This window comes from Pseudorca crassidens, chromosome 1 (assembly GCF_039906515.1).
Source record: "Pseudorca crassidens isolate mPseCra1 chromosome 1, mPseCra1.hap1, whole genome shotgun sequence".
NCBI lineage: Eukaryota > Metazoa > Chordata > Mammalia > Artiodactyla > Delphinidae > Pseudorca > Pseudorca crassidens.
In genome coordinates this window covers 60,331,035-60,354,040 of record NC_090296.1, presented here as the reverse complement: position 1 = coordinate 60,354,040, position 23,006 = coordinate 60,331,035, and the positions used below count along the sequence as shown (strand labels likewise).

At 35.4% G+C, this 23,006-nt stretch overlaps 1 protein-coding gene across 5 annotated transcripts; it reads left to right on the top strand.

Annotated features, from left to right (window-relative positions):
- Nucleotides 1–38: 38 nt before the first annotated feature.
- On the top strand, nt 39–23,006 carry GEMIN2 (gem nuclear organelle associated protein 2). 5 transcript variants are annotated; one of them, XM_067737201.1, is made up of 10 exons: nt 39–216; nt 630–714; nt 2,097–2,186; nt 2,456–2,515; nt 5,152–5,265; nt 6,946–6,990; nt 8,146–8,214; nt 11,277–11,387; nt 13,111–13,169; nt 19,113–23,006. In XM_067737201.1, the coding sequence occupies exons 1-10, from the start codon at nt 56–58 to the stop codon at nt 19,150–19,152; spliced, it is 834 nt and encodes a 277-aa protein (XP_067593302.1). In that variant the 5' UTR covers nt 39–55; the 3' UTR covers nt 19,153–23,006. The 5 variants fall into 5 exon arrangements, with proteins under 5 accessions (XP_067593302.1, XP_067593314.1, XP_067593306.1 ...); XM_067737213.1 differs by lacking the exon at nt 19,113–23,006 and adding an exon at nt 16,348–16,513 and having other exon boundaries at nt 40–225; XM_067737205.1 differs by lacking the exon at nt 19,113–23,006 and adding an exon at nt 15,714–15,738 and having other exon boundaries at nt 41–225.

The following is a 23,006-nucleotide window of genomic DNA, read 5'->3' as shown; positions in this document are numbered from 1 at the left end:
ACTCCGCGCCAAAGGTGACAACATGTGCGCCTGCGCTGTGACCCAGACCTGGCGCATGCGCTGGGTGGGACAGTCCGCATTGAAAACTATGGCGTGGGTACCGGCGGAGTCTGCAGTGGAAGAGTTGATGCCCCGGCTGTTGCCAGTGGAGCCCTGCGACTTGACAGACAGTTTTGATCCCAACGTACCTCCGAGAACTCCCCAAGAATACCTAAGGCGGGTCCAGTGAGTGATTTGACCCTGTGCGGGTGGGCTGGTTGTCCTTCCGCCCTTGGGCACAGCGCCCAGTGCCCCGCTCGACCCTTAAGTGTGATAAAGTCCCACCTCTGTTCCCGTCCCCCATCCACTGTCGGAACAACATTCCTTGATTACATCTTTGCGTGAGCGAGTTTCTATGAGCTTAATTTTGTTAAACCTGATTACTTGTGACAATATAGGTGCTCTTAGATTTCTTCCACATAAGAAATTTTGCTTTCAGTCAACATAATTTCAGAAATACATTGTTTAGTACCTCGATTGCAATTCTGAACTTTTTTTCTGATTTTATAATGAACCATAGAAGTGGATCGCTTGCTTTACTATACATGAGCAATAGTAATCACGTTTTTGTACTTATTTCTTATTTGTAGGATCGAAGCAGCTCACTGTCCAGATGTTGTGGTAGCTCAAATTGACCCAAAGAAGTTGAAAAGGAAGCAAAGTGTGAATGTTTCTGTGAGTTTTATTACCCGTCAGAGGATTTTTTTTCCCTCCCACAAATTAAAAGACCAAGGCTCTCCTACAGTGTCAGACAGTATCAGTTATGATGTAGGTAAGATTTGACTACTCCGTACTAAGTTGTACTTTTCCCCCCAAACGGACAGCTGGCATTTACTGCCTCCAGAGAGGCTTTTAGTAACCCTGGCATTCGTGGAGATTTGCTCATAATACTTCAGGAACATGATCCAATCCTAAAGGAGTCTTTCAATAGGTTACTTATGCTATCCTTTATTTTTAAGGTACCTTTTTCCAGTTCATAATTATTATCAGGCTGATCTTTAGTGTAGTTTGCATGTTTTGGATTGGACTGGGTTTTGTTTTTTAAAAACAGAAACCCAAATATCACACTTTTCTACCTACTTGCCCACTGTGAACCTTTTCATTCATTTATTTATCCAACACATATTTTACTAAACAACAATATTGTGCCAGGCACTAGGAATACAACAGAGGATGAGACAGAAAATGTCCCTACCCTTGTAGAGTTTACATTCTCCTGAGGAAGACAGTAAAAAAAAAAAAAAATTAATTACATACTGTGACCATTGTTGTGAAAAAAAGTAACATATAATGACCAATAAGTAACTGGGAGAACTACTTTAGATAGAGTAGCCACAGAAGGTCTGTTTTAGGAGGTGCTATTTAACCAAAGGTAGGAGAGCAGCAGTTTTTAAATTGTGATAATTCCTTTTTCTTTTATGTTCTAAGTAATTCCTTTATCTGATGTTTATAATCAGGAGATTTAAATTCAGACACTGTAACGTTTCATATAATTCCTTTTCAGAAGTTTTTAGTTGATGGAAGATGATATCTTGTATACCTGGCTTTTAAAAAGTGACCACATTAAGTTTTATTTCAAGGCAGTATGTGATCAGTTGTGACCTCTGTGCTGTTTTGGAAGGTAGAAGTAGCCCTTATAAAGTCAAGCATCTGAAATTATTTGAGTACTTTCTGCTCATACCAAAATTCTTTATTTGGTTTATATCTCTCTTTGTTTCAAACTGTTTTGCTATTATATTCAGTAGAAAGGTAGGACTAGATTATATCTTCGAGTCTCATGTCATGTGGATTTCTTAGAAACTCCAACTATAAACCATTCCAGATTGCTTTTACTAAAGTGACTATATAAGAGTCTTTTCCTAATGTTTTAAACTCAGACATAAATAGTAAAGTGAGTTGCCTCCTTTTTTACATCTGCAAAAAATACTGTCTTTCTTGTATCGTCTTATTTGCTTTATTATTCACTTTTCATCTTGATTCTGCTTTTACTTTGCAGAGGTATGAGATTCTAGTTATAACACTAACATTGATTCTAACATTTATGAACTGATCTCTAGCTTTCAGGATGCCAACCTGCTCCTGAAGGATATTCCCCCACTCTTCAGTGGCAACAGCAGCAAGTGGCACAGTTTTCAACTGTTCGGCAGGTAGGTGTACTTTAATCATTTAATCAAATTAAACCCCTCCCTCCCTCGGACTTACTTCTGTTCTTAGACTGTAGTTGGAAAAATTGGGGTTTCTAGTGTATAAAGATAAGAATATTCATGAATAAATTACCAAATTATTATAATCATTAGACATAATACAGTTGAACATATTTTCCAAGTTTTAGAATTGTTAGAATGTTGTGCAGCAATTGCTTTCTTTTGAGTTATCCATTCTTTGAAGATCATTTGTCTACCTTATCTTCCTTTAGAGTGTGAACAGACATAGAAGTCACTGGAAATCACAGCAGTTGGATAGTAATGTGACCATGGTATGTAAGTTTCTCTGTTTAGATTGTACAGTGTATAACTAATATAGTCCATATTTACTTCCAGTTCTTAAAGATTCACTTGTTTAATCCATGTTATTTTCATTCTCTCCCATCTATCATAGTAACAGTTGCATTATCTTAATAGCCTGAAAAGGATAGAGTCAGTAATGCAAGTTATTTTTATGACAGTTTTAAGCTGCATCTTGAGAGACTTTGGATTGGTCTTTACAAGTTTTTAAAGGTTCTTCTAGACATTTGCTTTTTAGGAAATTGAATGCATTTTCAGTATTTACAAAAAGATTGAATAAAGGCTTATTGGATTTTCCTCATGAGGTAATGGTGCCAGTATCAGTGAGTGACATTTTAGTAAAGCTGGTCATGCTTACTGGAAAGTAGTATTTCTTACTTTATCATCCTAGATATAATTTTAAGCTTTTTAGTAAATATCCTATATGTGGACTACTGGATAAAAAAGGGTGTTGGGGAAGAGGTGGATACATTGTTCCAGGACAATCCTTTTGTGTGTGTGTGTGTGTGTGTTACGCGGGCCTCTCACTGTTGTGGCCCCTCCCGTTGCGGAGCACAGGCTCCAGACGCGCAGGCCCAGCGGCCATGGCTCACGGGCCCAGCCGCTCTGCGGCATGTGGGATCTTCCCGGACCGGGGCACGAACCCGTGTCCCCTGCATCGGCAGGTGGACTCTGAACCACTGCACCACCAGGGAAGCCCCAGGACAGTCCTTTTAACCTTTTAGGGAGTCTTATAGTTTTCCTGAGAATCAAATGAAAGGTATTTATTTTCAGAGGGAAAAAATGTACCTATGCATACAATTTTGCTCACAGTTTCAGGTGGTTCATAGATTTCAGATTTTAGAAGCTTCTTCTAGGCAGTGCTTCCTGACATCTTTTACGCGATGACACATTGGGATAAATGGAGGAGGCTGCTCCCATAGCCTAAACTACCAGCTGAAAGCTAAGAGATTCAGTGTAACCTCTCTATATGCTTCTGTATACCAGTTGGAAGCTCTGCTCTAGGAAAAGTGTGGTAGACACTAACATCACTTGCCCAAGATCATTTAACTCATAAAAGGTATAACTGAGATTCAGACTGAACTTTGTCTGACTCTAAAGCCTTTCACTGTGCTGTGAGGCCTCCTAGTAAGAAGAGAGAGAAGGCAGTAGGTAGGTAGATAATATTTTTTCTTGCTCAGTCTAAGGACTTTTGGGTACATACTTACTAATGCAAAAAGAAGCTCATTAGTAACATTATGACAAAATAAATTTGTCAAGAAAGAAATGACTGAACATAATTGATTCAATAAATGAAGATCATCCATCAAAACAGTAGACTATTACACAGCAATAACATATGTTCATCATGGCAGATGTAAACATTATGTAAATAATAAAATGAATTTTTAAAGCATGCTCTGATAGCAACTATGTAAATATGAACATTGATTGATCAATTGATCCAATCATTTATTAAGCACCCACAACATTTAATAATTAGGATTTTCAATGCTACCTGAAGCAGAAACAGTCTCTGACCAGTGGAGTAATGGGAAAAGATGAATTGTTCCAGGACAATGGGTTTTTATGTTTTAGGGGTCTCATATTCATTCTGAGAATCTAATGAAAGCGGTTTATCCTCGGGGTGGGGGAAAAACTGCACATATGTGTAAAATAATTTGCAAGGTGATGTGCCCAGATAAACCTATTGTTCTGTTAACTGAATCACTTTGCTGTACACCTGACACTAACACAATATTGTAAATTAACTATACTTAAATAAATAAATAAATAATTTTTTTAGGAAAAAGAATTTTTAATTGTTCTGTTAAGATAGCCATATTGAACTGAATGGTCCTACTTTTTTTCATCTGACAATGTAGAATAAATCTACTCCTTCTTTAACTGGACAGCCCTTTCAGTATGTGGGGTATGTAATCATGTCTCCTTCCATGGGATGAACATCCTTCATTCTTATAAGCATTCTTAGTGTATTTTTTTTTCCATACCAATTTCCATCTTTATCACCCTCCTTTGAACACATTCTTGCTTGTCAGTGTTCATTAAAGTATGATCCAAACTAAACATGTCCCATCTATGGTGTGACCACTTGGGTGCTGTATTGGTTTGCTAGGGCTGCCATAACAAAACACCACAGACTGGGTGGCTTAACAAACAGTAATTTATTTTCTCACTGCTTTGTGGGCTAGAAGTCTAAGATCAAGGTGTCAGTGGGTCTCTCTCAAGGCCTCTCTCTTTGGCTTGCAGGTGGCCGTCTCCTTGCTGTGCCCTCACGTGGTCTTCTGTATGCACGCCCATCCCTGATGTCTCTGTGTCCAGACTTCGTCTTCTTACAGGGATGCTGGCCAGATTGGCTTCGGACCCACCATAACCACCTCATTTTAACTTAATCTCTGCTGTAAAGGCCCAGTCTCCTAATAATCCCATTCTGGAGGTTAGGGCTTCAACATACAGATTTTGGGGGCACACGGTTCACTCCATAACAGGCACTATATCTTTGCGTTGAGGTGGTGGGAATATGGAGGAATCCTCACTTCTTTTTTCACTACTCAGTATAAAAAATATATACATAGGAGTAAGTAAGTTCTTTTTTCTTTTCTTTTAGCCAAAATCTGAAGATGAAGAAGGCTGGAAAAAATTTTGTCTGGGTGAGAGGTTATATGCTGAAGGGGCTGTTGGACCAGCTGCAAGTGAAAGTCCTGGAATCGATTATGTACAAGTAGGTGATAATGTGGCTAAACAAACAGAAAAAGGTCATAATTTTGGTTCATGATTTAGTATAAAGACTCAGCAAACTACAACCTGGGGCAAATCGAGTCTGCAGATTTTTTTTGTATAGTCATGAGCTAAACATAAAAACATAATGGTTTTTATGTTTTTAAAAGGTTGTTAAAAATAAATAAATAAATAATATGTGACTGAGACAGTGTGTACCCTACAAAGCCTAAAATACTTACTTTCTGGCTCTCTGCAGAAAATATTTGCCAGTATTTTCTCTCAGTTTATTGTATTTTTGACTTAAAAATTGGCAGCCTAGTTTCTAAAACAATGCATGTTTTAGCTGTTTAATAATTTTGTGAGTTAGGATTCTTTTTTTTTAATGATTAGATGTGGGTCAAACAATGAGTTATGAGTAGTCAGGGAAACAAAGGAAAACATATGACACAATTAGGTATTTTAAAATGCTTAGTAAATTGCATATTCTGGAGGTAAAATGCTGAGGGTATATTTAAATTTCACATGGCTTTATTTTAATCATAAATTATGTGGCCAGCTGCTTCTTGTCCTTCAGGATTCACCTGCCCTCAAGTTTGCAGATGTTCTTATGAAACCCACTGCACACATCTGCATTACTGGTAACTCCCTATACTATGTTGTTCTGTTCTGTTGAGTAGGTATTTATTGTTTTCTATGTGGTGCTACATTGTGTTTTTCCCATTTAAAATTAGTTTATCCTGCAAATGTAAAACCTCCAAAAATCACTAAAAAAGACCAAGACCCCAGTTAAAAAAAAAAAAAGGCAATGGATATAAAGAGACATCTCACAAGAAGGAAATACAAATTGTTCTTATATGAGAAGATTCCCAAACTCACTTATAATAAAAATATTGCTTGTAACTCCACTGAGCTGGCATTTTTCAGATAACATACTGGTAAAGAAAGTTTGACACACTGTGTTAACAAGGGCTGGGAAAACGAGCCCTCTTACACATGGTAGTGGGAGTGTAAACAGATTCAGATCTCTGAGGGAGCTAATTTAACACTATTTCTTATACAACATATGTTCTTTTGTATAATATCCTTAACATATGTTACATTTCAAAATGTTTCAATTTTACAAAGAATTAATATATATTTCTTTAGTTTGTTATTACAAAATACATACAAGTGAAATATATACCACATGAAAGAACCATTTAAGGACACAAGAGTTTAATGCATGTCCTCTTAAGTTTCTCACAGGTCAGTACTGTTTTCATAATCAAGGCTCCCAACATTAAACTCCAAAGTACTTTTTAATTGAAGCAGATTAGGTTTGAAAGAACTCATTCAAGTGCCCTTAATTCCTGAAAATGTTAGCTTTAGCTAAAGATTTTAAAAGTGTGTACAACATATTAATATCATAGTATCATTTTTTCAATTTCATTCTTTAACATCCTAATTACTAAAATCATTATTTTAAAATTTACGTATTCAAATATCAAGACATTATTTTCTTGGGCATTACCAACATAATAGTTCATGGAATGTTTTATTGTAATGGACAATGAAAGAATTTACTTTTATCTAGTTTTTGTTTTTAAAAAACAGTGTGTTGAGAAATTCACCAGTTTGAAAAAAATGTACCCCCTGCCTCCATAATACCATTTAGTAAATTTCAGTCTCATTTTTCTTTCAGATTGGTTTTCCTCCCTTGCTTAGTATTGTTAGCAGAATGAATCAGGTAAAATCTAATAAGAATTTATGCATTCTTTTGTTTGCAATGTTTGTTAAGGTATTTGAATACATTTACTGAATATATACAGTATGCAAGACCCTGTCCTAAACTCTTTAACAGTTCTTATTTAATCCTCACTACAACCCTATATGGGAAATTATTATTAATATCCTTTTTTAAATAGAGGAGGAAACAAAATTGGAGATTAAGTTACTTGCAGTTGGTTTTTCAGCAAGTTTTAATGGCAACAATAGAATTCAATCCCAGGTTGATCTAATTTCAGAACTCATGCTCTTGATCATGGTGCTAAACTATTCACATGTATACATTTCAGTTATAAGTCTTAGATTCTGGGATTTGAAATAAATACTAAGGTTAGATTGCTATTTCTAGTTGCAGATGTCCTACACACTTCATTAAGAATGAAATTTGAATTTCTTGGATCAAAAGGGGAGAAATATGGATTTTGGTTCTTCAGTCTTTCAGAACTAGGAACTCTGTTATCCATTTAAAGAGCAAATAAAAACTTTGATTGTTTTGCATTCACATAGCATTGGGTACCCTTGGAAGATAAGTCATACTCTGTTGTAAATCATATACTGGCTGACAGTTTTACTTACTTGATCATTTACACTAAGGTACTGTAGTAGTTATACTAAATTTGTTGAGAGTGATTTTTGTAAGTGTCCATCTATATTTGCATAAGCCCATGAATATTTTCAACAGTTTGATAATTCTATCTATATAGCTTAAAACTGATCTTTCTCTAGCTAACTTTGTCTTTAGAGTTGTACTCTGCTTTAATGAAAATAAGCTGAAGGTATTTATGCAAAGGTTTTTTTTTTAAGAGTATGTGGAATTTTTTTTTTAAGTAGTTCCGAACTAAATTAGTAGTTACAAACTAAATCCTAGGATTTAAACCAAGGTATTGATAATTGAAAGTATATAAGAATATTTGTCTACAAAGCCTCTTCTCACTGAGTGTGCCATCTAATCAAATTACTAAATAGAGTCACAGGTTTCTCTGGAAGCCTAAAGAATGAGGCCATTTTAAACATAAGAGTTGCTTTCTAACTGAACTTAATGAAACTCAGGTTGAACTTGTTAGTGTTGTATTACTAATGCTGTTCTTTCATCTCTTCCCCCCGCCCTCCTTTTTAGGCAACAGTAACTAGCGTCTTGGAATATCTGAGTAATTGGTTTGGAGAAAGAGACTTTACTCCAGAATTGGTAGTACTGCATCTTTTTCTTTTCATAATGCAGACAAAATTTATATACTTATATATAAGATATGGCTTTACATTATTTATATATATGTCATATATATACAACTATATGTGTAATGCAAGCAATGGTTGTTTGCAGTAAAATAAGGAAATTACACTAGAATGTAAATCAACATACTACTTCATTCATTGAGATAGTCTTGCATTGGGGAAAAAAAGTCAACTAAATAGTTGATTTATATCCTGGGAGAAGCTGCTTATCTTGTCACAGATCAGTAACAAACAGACTGGCCAGTCTGCAGACCCCATTTCAAATAGCACTGACCTAAAGAACTTTGAAATGCATTTTCTAAAATGGCTTTGAAATCCAGTTCACAAAAGCATATCAGAAATACCAGTAATGGCAAATATATGTGCCAGGCATTGTTCTAAGGATTTTATATATAATAACTCCTTGAATCCTTTGATAACCTATGAGCTGTTATTTCCATTTTACAGATGAGGAAACTGGAGCACATGGGAATTCAGTAACTTGCTTGAGGTCACACCGATTATAACTGGCAGAACTGAGACTCATGCCCTGGCAGTCAGGCTATACTCTCAACAACTGTGCTGTATTACCCCTCTATTTTATTGCTTTACACTCACAGCTTACTTTTCACCTTCAAAATTGGGTAAATTTGGTAGACATTATATAAATGAATTACCCACTTAATCCTCTAATAAGAAATTTTATTATCCTTTGGAGTTATAATTTAAAAAACAAATATTTTTCACAATTGAGGATATTTGCAAAAGAGTGTATCTGAGGCTCCAAAACTTCCTGTCAAAATAGATGATATAATCTTTGCCCTCTAGAAGCTTATAGTCTGCTGGGAGAGACAGATAAAGCAACATTACAGTACAGTGTATAAGTTTCCCAGGCTGCTATTCAGCCAGGTGGCTTAGATAAGTCTCTTCCATAAGTGTAATGATTATATTCTTTATCACTGGATTTTCATTTTTTATTTTTATATTTTCATTCTTTTAAATCTCTACCATATAACATGTAATTTTGAAGGGGAAAAAAATCCATGCTTAAATCACTGTTTCGATTGAGTGGTCAGACATGTCTTTTACATAGTTGTTACTAATGTATATATTCTGGTTTTTTAGCTCACATTTCACATATATATTTCTATATGATAATGTAATTCACATAATTGCCGTTGTCTAAATGTCCGTGGTTTACTTTGATTCTCATTATTGACCATTTGGATTCTTCCTTATATTTTACAATCATGACTAAATTATAAACATTTGTACTGATTTTCTTTTTTATTATTTCTCAGGATATTTCTAGAATAGAATTATTGGATCAAGGTTTTGTAAGCTTTTGTTACATCCTGCTTGCTTTACAGAAGAATTGAACCCGTATATAATGACATCAGCAATGGATTCTTAAATTTCTCTTCCCTACAACCCTACTTTAAGTTGAACCTTATGATATTGCCCTTTTTGTAGGTTAAAAACATTTGATTTTCAACAATTCCATATGGTTCAAGCTATCACTTTATAATTTGTTTTGGTTTTTCAAATTTAGTAAATATATAGTAGTACTTCAAAGTAAATATAATTTATGTTTCTTTCGTTATCAGTGACGGAAAACTTTTTCCATGGGTTTATATATTAGCTACATCTTCAATAGATAACTTGGTTCATATTCTTAGGCTACTTTTTCATTGGAATCTAGATATTGAGCTTTAAATTCTATATCAGTTCTTCCTGTCTGATAGCGGCAACCTTTTAGCAGTATTATTTATCTGACGTATTTTCCTTCTCTTCCTTTAGTCTTTATTTTTTTAACTCTATTGTAAGATTTTTGGAACTTTTTTTTTAGCTTTTAAAGATTACCCACTCAAGAGGTGATAATTTTGGCTTTTCCTGTTGATTTAATGAAAATGTATTACCGAACAGTGTGGCTATATTTGCCAAAGGAACCATTAAAGTGTTTCTGAACCAGTGATAGCTGATATACTAAATTTTAACCTGATTAATCCTTTGAGTTTTATTTTGAGTAACCTGTCTTTTAAATCAACAGTGTTCAATTCCTCTAAGTAACCATACCATTAGAACTCTAGTACTGAGAATACCAATGTTTAAAAAAAAACCTTGTGTCACAGGAAGTTTGCTTATCATAAACTAGCAAAAAGAAAAAGGGACCTTTTAATTATTTCTTGGGATTACTTGTCTAATATTTTTTGAGAAATACCACCTTATTTTGCCAACTAAGTGTGATGTTATTAAAGAAGGTTTTCAGCTATTTAGTTTTGCTTTTATTTTTTAGTATTGTCACAGTGTGCTCACTGACTTTGAGAAAAGGAATCTTTCAGTATAGATACATCTTAGACAATCAGTAGAGATTTAAGCACCTTCTAAGTGTAGAGGCCATTTGAATACCTGAATGCCAGCTTTATATTGTAAATTTATCCCAGAAAGTTTAAGTCAAGTTTAAATGTATACCAGCTTTTTTCGTGTAGAAGAGAGTCCCACTCACTCTTTATAAAAGAAACCTGGATGTGAATTTTTTTTTTAATGTTATTTTTTTTTTATTATTAATTTTTATTGGAGTATCGTTGCTTTACAATATTGTGTTAGTTTTTTGGATTTCCTTCCCATTTACGTCACCACAGAGCATTGAGTAGAGTTCCCTGTGCTATACAGTAGGTTCTCATTATCTGTTTTATACATAGTATCAATAGTATATATATATATATATATCAATCTCAATCTTCCAATTTATCCCACCCACCCCCAGAGGTGAATCTTTTTGTTTAAGAAAAAGTCTTACTGATTTAGGGTTGCTTGAGGAGCTAACTTAGGGTGTTACACAAATTGCTATTTAAACTTTGTTCTAATATTCTTCAGGTTTCCCCTAAAGTGATGTGTTGCTCAGAATAAACTCAGTCATATATACTGCTGGTGGAAACATAATTTGATATGACCTTTCTGAGGTACAATTCAGTGATTATAAGTTAAATTTATGGTGCAGTTTGCTTACTTATTACTTTTTAAAATTCTATATAGGGAAGATGGCTTTATGCTTTATTGGCTTGTCTTGAAAAACCTTTATTACCGGAGGCTCATTCACTGATTCGGCAGCTTGCAAGAAGGTGCTCTGAAGTGAGGCTTTTAGTGGTAAGTTCAAACTTAATATTTCAAATCAGAAGCACTCACCGATTTATGTGGTGGTAAAGAACGATTTCAATGAAACAGGAAAACATGGAATATTTGATTAGTCAGGATTAGATTTAGTTACATAATAGAAGAGTCCAAAATAACAGTAGCTTAAATAAAATGTAAGTGCTTTTCTCAGACAAAGGGAGTCTGAAGGTAGGCAGGTTAGATCTGAGGTGGCAGCGACCCAGGCCTTTGAGTTCTGCCACATGTGGCTTCCATCCTCAAGCTCACCTCATAATCCAGGATGGCTGCTGGAGCTTCAGCCATTTTATTTCACTATAGGAAGCTGGAAAGAAGAGCAGAAGTTCATCCCCTCCAAAGAGCCTTCCCAGAGGTTCTACAAACACATCTGGCCAAAATAGCTCATTGGCCAGAATTTAGTCACATGGCCATAAGGAACTATGGGAAATGTTTACTTTAGTTGGGTGACAGTGTGCCCAGCTAAAAATGAGATTCATTTGCTAAATAATAAGGGGAGTCAAGAAGCCAGAGTGGTCAACTAACAGTCTGGCATAATAATTGTTTTGAATTTCTCCAATCAGACCCTTCCTCTAACTCATACCTGCAGCATTACAATATAAACTAATTTGATGCCAGACTAAGTTCACTTTTGATTTTTTTTATTCCTCTTTACTCCTCCACAAAATGTATACTTGTTCTTCATTGACTACTCCAAAATATTTTCATTAAATATCCATGATATGGCACAAACTAACTTATATAGCCTGTACTCTGAGCAAAATGTACTTGTCACTCATTAAATATTCCATAAGCTGTGTTCCTAGACTTTATTCCCTCTCCAGAAGTGCCTTTTCACTCTCTTCTAATCTGCATCTATATACCATTTACTTTTCACAGTCTGGCTCATATCCTGTCACTTTCTGTGATACTTTCCCTAATCCTCACAATTAAAAATAATCTCTTCAGTGATCTGTTTTTCCAGTATGCTTTGTATCTTTTTTATGACACTTAACACATTTTTCCTTTAATTAAAGCTGATATGGATATTTCCTCTTCTGTGCTATCAGCAGGAAGTATGTCTTATTCATATTGTTAAGTTCTTGGCACATAAAGGAATTGAATATGCTGACATCATTGAAGTGTGTCCCAAGTTTGAATAATGTATGACATTTCTGTTATAACATTACTCAGTGAGTTATTGTGACTATTCCTTGAAATGTATAAAAATAAATTTCATACTCTGTAAGACTACCTTCCATGTGTCTTAGGTCTGTCATTTTAACAGATATTTAAAGTGAACTTTATAAAATGTATAGTTCACGAACTACTTCCATGGTAATTGAGAACTCTGATCTGGAATATTTTCTTTGAAGTATTTTTATATAATTTTTTTCCCTTCGTGCCCAGTTAGGACACAGGGTTTTTTTGCTCCTTTACTTGGAACCAGGAAGAAGATCTCTCCCAAGTTATCCTCCTTAGAGACCTCAACTCTTATTTCTTTTCGGGACCTATTCAGGACCTTTCTTTAAAGGATGATCTTAGATGTTTCCCAAGGAATCATTAACTCTATAGTTTCTCCTTTTTCTTTGACATTTTCTATTTCCCTGTGATTATTTCTATCCTGTAATAAAATGCTCATGTTTTCCATCTTGAAACTTGTTTCAAAAATATTAAGGGATAACAGACTACATTTTAAACTTTTTCTCTTTCTTTTTTTTAGGACAGCAAAGATGATGAGAGGGTTCCTGCTTTGAATTTGTTAATCTGCTTGGTTAGCAGGTAAGTAATCCTTGGCTTCTTGCTTTATGATAGCATTATTAATGGTGGTAGAGAGTATTGTTTCCATTTTACAATGAGGAAGTTGAGGTATAAGGAAACAGTATTGTGTTATCACAATTCCCTTTATTTCTAGTTTTTTTCTATAAATAATGCTGCATTGAAGATCCTTGTACATACAGCTCTATATTTTCCAAAGGATAAATTCCTAGAAATAAGTTAAAGGGCTTGCATGTACTTCTTTTTTTTTTTTTTTAATTTTTATTTATTTATTTATTTTTGGCTGTGTTGGGTCGTCATTGCTGCACAAGGGCTTTCTCTAGTTGCGGCAAGGGGGGGCTACTCTTTGTTGTGGAGCGTGGGCTCTAGGCGCACGGGCTTCAGTAGTTGTGGCACACGGGCTCAGTTGTTGTCGCTTGCGGGCTCTAGAGCGCAGGCTCAGTAGTTGTGGCACATGGGCCTAGTTGCTCCACCGCATGTGGGATCCTCCAAGACCAGAGCTCGAACCCGTGTGCCCTGCATTGGCAGGCAGATTTTTAACCACTGTGCCACCAGGGAAGTCCCAGGGGCTTGCATGTACTTCTAAAACTGATATATTTATTGCCAGTTTGCCTTCCAGAAAGATCATACCACTCTGTTCCCACTAGGTGTCAATGAGAGTGCCCGTTTCCTATTCAGCACTGGGCGTTTTCAGTTGATATAAATATTTCCATTCTGATAATAAAAAGATACAAATTATTTTTATTTGCTTTTGTATGATTATCAGTAAGGGTAGAATATGTTTGATTGCAGTTTTTTTAATTGCTACTGTCCTTTGTTCATTTTCAGTCAGGGCATGTTTTTATTTAGTATACATTTGATTTTATTGCTTACATTAAAATTTCACCTGGAATTTATTTGAAAATGTCTTCATATTCTAAATTCTTGTGTGTGTGTGTGTATATATACACACACATATTTATTTTAGGTCTCTTTCTGGACTTTATATTTTTCTTCATTGGTCAGTGTTTTTATTCCAATGCCAATAACTTTACAAAGCTTTATAGTATTTTTAATATTGGGAGGGTAAGTAATCCTGTGTTCATTTTTCCCTGCCCCAGACAAGATACTTTTTTTAGAGTGTACACACATTCAGCATGTAATTTCTTTATCTACAGTAATTATGCTAATGATGATAAATAACACTTACTTGGCAATTTGTGCCAGGCATTTTTCTTAGTGCTTCAAAATAGGAACTCATTTAATCCTTAGAAGGTAGGTACTATTATCAGTTTACAGATGAGGAAACCATGACAGAGGGAGGTTAAATTACTTTCTTACCATCACAGAACTAGTAAATGGCAGAGCTAAGATCCAAACTCCAGAACTAAGCCCTTAACTATGCTGATCACAAACAAAATTAATACCTACTTCACCTGAGGTAGGTATAATTTACTTATTATACTTAGTAAATACTTACTCTCATTTAGTAAGGATTAAATGAGAGGATACAGTGTTGCCCTAGGCGCAAATATACTGTATCTCTAATTCTTAAAACAACTCAGGGTTTTTTTTCCTTTACAGATGAGGACACCAGTTCATAAAGATTAAGTATTGATAATTGATGGTTCAGTAAGCTAGTACTTAATGGAACCAGAAACTTAAATATATCATCTGACTGATATTTTATAATATGCAATTATGAGAGAAGAAATGTCCAAGTGTATTGGGTCATGATTTTTTTTTTTTTTCCCTCAGAAAGTTAGGTAAAAATGGAAAAAAGTTCTAGGACAGGAAAGTTCTAGGACAAAGTTCTAGGACAGTTCTATAGACTTCACTTAGGAAAACTTATAGAAGGTTATAGCAAGCTTGGAAAAAAGATAACATAGGCCTCGACTCTTTGCAGTAACAGCTTCAATGTAAGTATCTGTCATTGTTATGACAGAAAACCCAAGAGGGTTTTTTATTGTTGGTTTTGTTTGTTTGGGTATCTTTAAGGCAAGAACTGCTAATTCATAGAAATACCTCGTTACATGAGTGGGATCCCATTCAAAAAGGATCCAGTAACTGTTAGCTGCCTTAATTGTTTTACCAATGGTAATTATTTTTTAAAGCTTCTTATTATGGAGTTGTTTAAACCATAAAAATGTTGTAGAATAAACCCCCAAGATAAATCCATAACCCAGCTTCAACTGTTTTGTGATTGTATTTTAAACAAATCTCGGACATGTCATTTCTCCTGTTTTAGTGTATCTAACTGATAAGGGCTTTTAAAACACATGACTGTAGTATTTGTATCACAAATTTATTGAATAACTAATAAATTTCAGAATAACTCCATAGTATCGTCTGATGTCCAGTTCATGTTTCATGTTCCCTAATTGTCCCAGGAATGTCTTTTTACATTCGAATTGTTCAAATCAGGACCCAAGTGCGATGCACTCATTACATTTGTCTAATATGTCTCTTAAGTATCCCCATCAACCTCTTGGGTTTTTCTTGCCATTTTCTTGTTGAAGAAACCAGGTCCTTTGACTTGTAAAATTTCCCACATTTTCGTTTTGACAGCTAACTTCATGATGGTATTTAATGGTTCATCTATCCTCCATACTGGTAGGTAGGTCTAGAGGCTTGATTATATGTAATGTGTATGTTTGTTTGTTTGACAAGACTGTATGTGTGCTATCATGTCACATCAGGAAGCATATAATGTCTAGTTGTCCCACTTTTAGTGGTGATAAAGTTGACCATCGCATTCAGGTAAAGGGATATTGCAGTCAATATTCTTTTTGATGCTCAAATTTTTCCATCTTTGGACAGTGGGAGCCCCTCAGATCAATTCCTATGCTTTTTGTTATATAACCTTAGTGGTCTTTTTTATTTTACGGCTTTCTTCCTTTCTAGTATGCCAAAATGACTCAGATGTATCTTGGACACTTGGCTCCAGATCTGGAATCAGTCTTTTCTTTTCTCCTGGGAGTGCTGTTTCCTGTTTTAAAGTAGAAAATGGTGTCTAGAGTCCACAATTTGGACATTAGGGAAGCTAGTTGTTATTCGTTTGGTCATTGCATTTAGACCTTTTCACTGAACAGAGCTAGGAAGTTATGTAGTTTTTAGAAAGAGAAAAATAAAATCATGAGTTCAAATTAATATTTCAGTTCTAAGTTAAGACTACTTGATTTTTTTTTTTTGCGGTACGCAGGCCTCTCAGTGTTGGCAGGCGGACTCTGAACCACTGCACCACCAGGGAAGCCCGACTACTTGATTTTTATTTAATGTTTTATTTCTGTTCTTCTGTGCTCAAAATTCTGGTTTCTAATAATATTAACATAATTTTTGGCTTTATCCTGTAATATTCACATAATAGTTTCAGAATAATACTAACAATATTACTGATAATAAAACTATTGAAATCAGTTTAAGAATTCTTTTTTTCTTGGTTGCTTTACAATGTTGTGTTAGTTTCTATTGTACAGCAAAGTGAATCGGCTATATGTATGTATGTATATATATATATTATATATATATATATATATATATATATATATATATATATATATATATATATATATATATATCTCCCCTCTTTTTTTGGATTTCCTTTCCATTTAGGTCACCACAGAGCACTGAGTAGAGTCCCCTGTGCTATACAGTAGGTTCTCATTAGTTATCTATTTTATACATAGTATCAATAGTGTATATATATGAATCCCAATCTCCCAGTTCATCCCACCCCACTTTCCCCCTTGGTATCCATACGTTTGTTCTCTACGTCTGTGTCTCTATTTCTGCTTTGTAAATAAGATCATCTATACCAATTTTTTCAGATTCCACATATATGCATCAATATATGATATTTGTTTTTCTGACTTCACTCTGTACATTTAAAAAATTCTTTGCAGTTCTCTTTGTCACTGGTATGTCTCACTAGGGATATCAGAACATCATGTTTAAGATCACTTGAAATTATTCTCCTCTGTGTGGTTATGCCACCAACCTAGTATAGGAGAAGGTTCATTTGGTCATTTTCTGTTTTTATTTAATCTTTTATAATTTCATAAAATATTTACATTGTTCCAAAGTTAAAATTATAATTCAAGGTACATTTTGGAGCATTTTAGAATCCACCTTTATCCTCTGTAGCGTCTTTTCTCCCTTTTGTAGTTATCCATTTTATTGTTAATTTTTGATTTATCCTTCCATTCACTGTTCTTTGAAAAAATATAAGCAAATATATATAAATATATCTGCATTTCTGCACATGCTTACAAAACATAACATACTAAGCATTCCATTCTGTACCTTGTTTCTTCACTTAATAGATCCTGGAAATCACATGGTAGCAGTGCAGATATTTCCCTCATTTTTTTTTTTTTATAAAAGCCTCATAGTCTTCCACTGTGTAGATGTATCGTAGTTCATTCAGTCAGTCCATTTATTGATGAATATTTGGGTTGTTTGTGATCTTTTGCTATTACAAGTAGTGCTGCAGTTAATATTTTTAAGTATACATTAAATTTTTTTTAATTGGACTATAGTTGATTTACAATGTTGTGTTAGTTTCTGGTGTACAACAGCATGATTCAGTTATCCATATATATATTCTTCTTCAGATTTTTTCCCCTATAGTTTATTACAGGATATTGAATATAGTTCACAGTGCTATACAGTAGGACTTTGTTTATTTTGTATATAGTAGTTGGTATCTGCTAATCCCAAACTCCTAGTTTATTCTCCCCCGCCTTTCCTCTTTGGTAGCTATGTTTGTTTTCTATATTTGTGAGTCTGTTTCTGTTTCGTAAATAAGTTCATTTGTATCATTTTTTTATTTTTATAATTAATTAATTAATTAATTAATTATTTTTGGCTGCGTTGGGTCTTCATTGCTGTGCACGGGCTTTTCTCTAGTTGCGGCGAGCGGGGACTACTCTTCGTTGCGGTGCGCAGGCTTCTCATTGCAGTGGCTTCTCTTGTTGCAGAGCACGGGCTGTAGGTGCATGGGCTTCAGTAGTTGTGGCTCATGGGCTCTAGAGCACAGGCTCAGTAGCTGTGGCGCATGGGCTTAGTTGCTCTGCGTCATGTGGGATCTTCCCGGACCAGGGCTCAAACCCGTGTCCCCTGCATTGGCAGATGGATTCTTAACCACTGCGCCACCAGGGAAGCCCTGTATCATTTTTTAGATTCCACATATAAGTGATATAATATGGTATTTGTCTTTCTCTGTCTGACTTCACCTAGTATGATGATCTCTAGGTACATCCATGTTGCTGCGAATGGCAATATTTCATTCTTTTTTATGGCTAATATTCCATTTGTGTGTGTGTGTGTGTGTGTGTGTGTGTACACGACATCTTCTTTATCCATTCATCTGTTGATGGACATTTAGCTTGCTTCCATGTGTTGGTTATTGTAAATAGTGCTGCTATGAACACTGGGGTATGTGTATCTTTTCAAATTAGAGTTTTCTCTGGATATGTGCCCAGGAGCAGGATTGCTAGATCATATGGTAATTCTATTTTTAGTTTTTTAAGAAACCTCCATACTGTTTTCCGTAGTGGCTGCTCCAATTTACATTCCCACCAACACTGAAGGAGGGTTCCCTTTTCTCCACACCCTCTCCAGCATTTGTTATTTGTAGACTTTTTTGATGATGGTTATTCTGATCGGTGTGAGGTGATACCACATTGTAGTTGTGATTTGCATTTCTCTAATAATTAACAATGTTGAGCATCTCTTCATGTGTCTTGGCCATCAGTATGTATTCTTTGGAGAAATGTCTATATAGGTTTTCTGCTCATTTTTTGATTGGGTTGTTTGTTTTTTTGTTATTGACTTGTATGAGCTGTTCATATGTTTTGGAAATTAAACTCTTGTTGGTCGTATCATTTGCAAATATTTTCTCCCAGTCCATAGGTTTTTTGTTTTGCTTATCGTTTCCTTTGCTGTGTAAATTCTTTTTTTCACCAGGTACTTTGACCAACGTGACTTAGCTGATGAGCCATCCTGATAATAGCTGATCTCTCAGGGATAGAAGATATTTGTAATGAAGGCAGCCCAAGTCTGAGGAAGTGCAATGCCAGTTCAAGTACAGATTGCATCACATCTTCAGCACTATGTGAAGTGTCTTCATCTTAACCTGTGCAACTCAAGTTGATATTCAGAAGATAGATTGTGTTGGTATGAATATCTGAGGTATCTTTGAAAGATGTTACCCAGTTTTTGCTGAACAGTTTAAATAGTTTTCTGTAATCACATGCTTTTAAAACAAATCGAATGATTTATTGGTGAAGCATCCTGCACAGAAACTGTATGACGAAATTGTACAGAGGTCGTTGGTGCTGTTTCATTGTTTATTCACATATACACATATAAAATTTTATTGAAAATGTGTTTTGGTTACTAAATTTTGTTTGACTATTTAATAAAACAAAAGACAATGGATAAATGTCCTTAGTATTAGAATGAAGATAATCTAGATTATATGGCACGTGTATTCATAGTCAGCAACAAAATTAGTCTAACATTTTCCCTTTAAGCTCTATACTTTTATCTTTAAATGCTTTCTTTTTTTTTTTTATAAATTTTTTGTTTATTTTTGGCTGCGTTGGGTCTTCATTGCTGCGCGTGGGCTTTCTCTAGTTGCGGCGAGTGGGAGCTGCTCTTCATTGTGGTGCGCAGGCTTCTCATTGCAGTGGCTTCTTCTGTTGTGGAGCACAGGCTCTAGGCGCGCAGGCTTCAGTAGTTGTGGCTCGCGGGCTCTAGAGCATGGGCTAAGTAGTTGTGGCGCATGGGCTTAGTTGCTCCACTGTATGTGGGATCTTCCCGGACCAGGGCTTGAACCCGTGTCCCCTGCATAGGCAGGCGGATTCTTAACCACTGCACCACCAGGGAAGCCCCTAAATGTTTTCTTGTATAAACAAAACTTTTTCTTTACAAGTAATTTTCAGTAGTACCCTAAAAGGTTGACTGTTTTAATTTTCCTGTCACATCTTTTATTCATATCACTTACAATTTATCTATTCCTTTCTTTTTTTTTTTTTTTTTGGCTGCGTTGGGTTTTCATTGTTGCGTGCAGGCTTTCTCTAGTTGCGGCGAGCAGGGGCTACTCTTCGCTGTGGTGCCCAGGCTTCTCATTGCAATGGCTTCTCTTGTTGCGGAGCACGGGCTCTAGATGCACGGCTTCAGTAGTTGCAGCACACAGGCTCAGTAGTTGAGGCATGTGGGCCCTAGAGTGCGCAGGCTTTAGTAGTTGCGGCATGTGGGCTCAGTAGTTGCAGCGCACGGGCTGTGGGTGAGCATGCTTCAGTAGTTGTGGACCGCAGGCTCTAGAGCACAGGCTTAGTAGTTGTGGCACATGGGCTTAGTTGCTCCGTGGCATGTGGGATCTTTCCGGTTCAGGGATCAAGCCCGTGTCTCCTACATTGACAAGTGGATTCCTAACCACTGCGCCACCAGGGAGGTCCCAATTTACCTATTTCTATATCAGGTAGGAATGTTTCCTACTTTAAGCAACAGAAGATCCAAGTAGCAATGATTTTTCAAATAGGGATTTATTTTTCTCTCATAACAAGAAGTCTAGAGGAGCTGGCGTTGGTTCAGTGACTCCACGATACCATGGTCTCTGAAGGTCTTTTAGCTTTTCCCTCATGGTAAGATGGCCACTGCAGTGCAGAGCAATGTGTCTGTATTCAAGACAGGAAAAGGGGGGAAGGAGGCAGAGCCTTCCACATCTTTTCCTTTTCTCATAAAAGCAAAACCTTCTCCAGATATCCACAGTCGATCTGTGTTCACCTGTTGGCCATGAGTGTATAAAATTATTACCTCTAGCCCCAAGAAAAGTGGGGAAATGAAATTGTAAGCTTTTCCAGTCTTTCTAATGGGAGATGGAAAAGGAAAAGGGGGTTGGGAATAACTTGATCAGGCAACCAATAGTTTTTCTGCTATTTATGAAAGGAACAGATGTAATTTTATATTTGAATCTTTTCTACTATTATGTCTTCAAAAAGCTGATTTTTAAATGGTAGCCTAGTAGTCTAAGCTGTATTTTACCATAATTTAAACATTCTCTCATTGTTGGATATCTAATCTGTTTTCAGTGTTAATTCAATATAGAAAACACTACCGTGAATACCTGTACGTACATAACTCTTTCCTTACTTTGACCGTAAGTTCCCAGGAGTTGGGTTGCAAGTCATGAGTCTATCAGTTAATATTGCATTTGAAACTTGACTGAAGTGAGGTTTTAAAAATTAGGGATTTATTTTTGTTTCTCATAAACTGATTCTGGTTTGAGAAATTCAGGGCTCGTGCAGCAGGTGTCCAATATCTTAAATATCCTAGGCTGCATCCAGATTTCTCCTTCATCAATGTTAGTGTATAGCTTTCATCTTTTTAGTCATGATCTGGTTGCTTTATCTCTTACTTCGAATCTACGTTCCAGGGAGGATAAAAAGGTACCACCACTTCTTGTTGTCCTAACAGGGGAGAAAAGTGTTACAAGAAACCCTCAACTTATATTTCATTTACCAGAGTTATGACATTTTCTACTTATAAAGAAAGCTGGAAAATGTAATTTTTTAGGTGAGCACTCCTACCAAAGATGGTTCTGTTAGAAAACAGGGGAGAGGGGCTATTGGGTAGGCAGCCAGCAGTGTCTACCATAAAGAGTTTAGATCTCCAACCAATACCACAAGTAGCCTTGTTATAGCCTCATATTCTTTGCTGATTTGATCTTTAGGGGGTGGGGCTAGGGACTGATTTAATAAAGGTTAAGTGTCAATTTGTTTTAACTTATGTATAACTCTTCCATAGCTAGTGGCTGAGCATGTTCACTACTCACACAGAAGAATTAACATTCCTGAGGACTAGAAACATAAAAAAGAAGGCAATTTTGCATGTACAGAAGACCAGTGGTATAAGAAATTATTTGAATGCAGAAACATCTCTATTTTCCAGCAAGCTGTAGAATCTAATATTTAACTGATAACTTATTTTTCTAGTAACTCAACTTGGCATAAGGATATTTTTCAGGAATGTAGAAACAAATAAAAGATATTAGAAACCACTAATGTAATCGTAAATATGCAGACTACCAATATATCAGTAGCTATCTGTAGCTTTAGGGTTTATCGAGCCTTTCACAATTAAAAGTATCTTCTGATTTTAATGAGAAATTGAAGAGGAAAATCTTTCCAGCTCTTATCACAGGTAGAAAACTTTAAGTTCATTGAGAAATTACACATTTTAAATACAGAATTTAGAGGTAGTTATTTTGAAAGTAATAGCTACCAAATGGTAGTTTAATCAGGTCTGTGCGAGCGTGGACCAAGTAAATTAGATTGCACCTGTATTTGTTTTCATGTAAAAGATTCATTACTCCTTTTTGGCAAGAGGACATTACGCATATATTAACTTGCAGTAATACTTTTATTAAAGTTGTATTCATTTCTCCTTTTTAAAATAAGATTATTTCATCTGTGTCTCTTAGCAGAATAAGCCAGTTAGAGGCCAAATTAGATGAAAAGTGGTTCAGGTTATCAGTTTTGCCACCTGGGGACAAAGATATAAAAACATGTTAGAAATTATTGAGAAAGATCAAGTTGACCTGTGTCCATTTTAAGATGATATTTTCTTATACATATTACCAAATTCCCACCAGATTTTTAAAAATAATGTTTCCTAAATAATATGCCTTAGAATATTTATTTATGTGAACTTTAGTGTTTCTTGAAACCAATGGTGCTTTAATCAAATACTAAACAAAATTAAGCTGATTGATTTTTCAGAACTTGTAACATGCCATTCATGTGCATTAAATAAAGTTGACAAAAGAGGATGAATGAAATGTATCTGATCACAGTA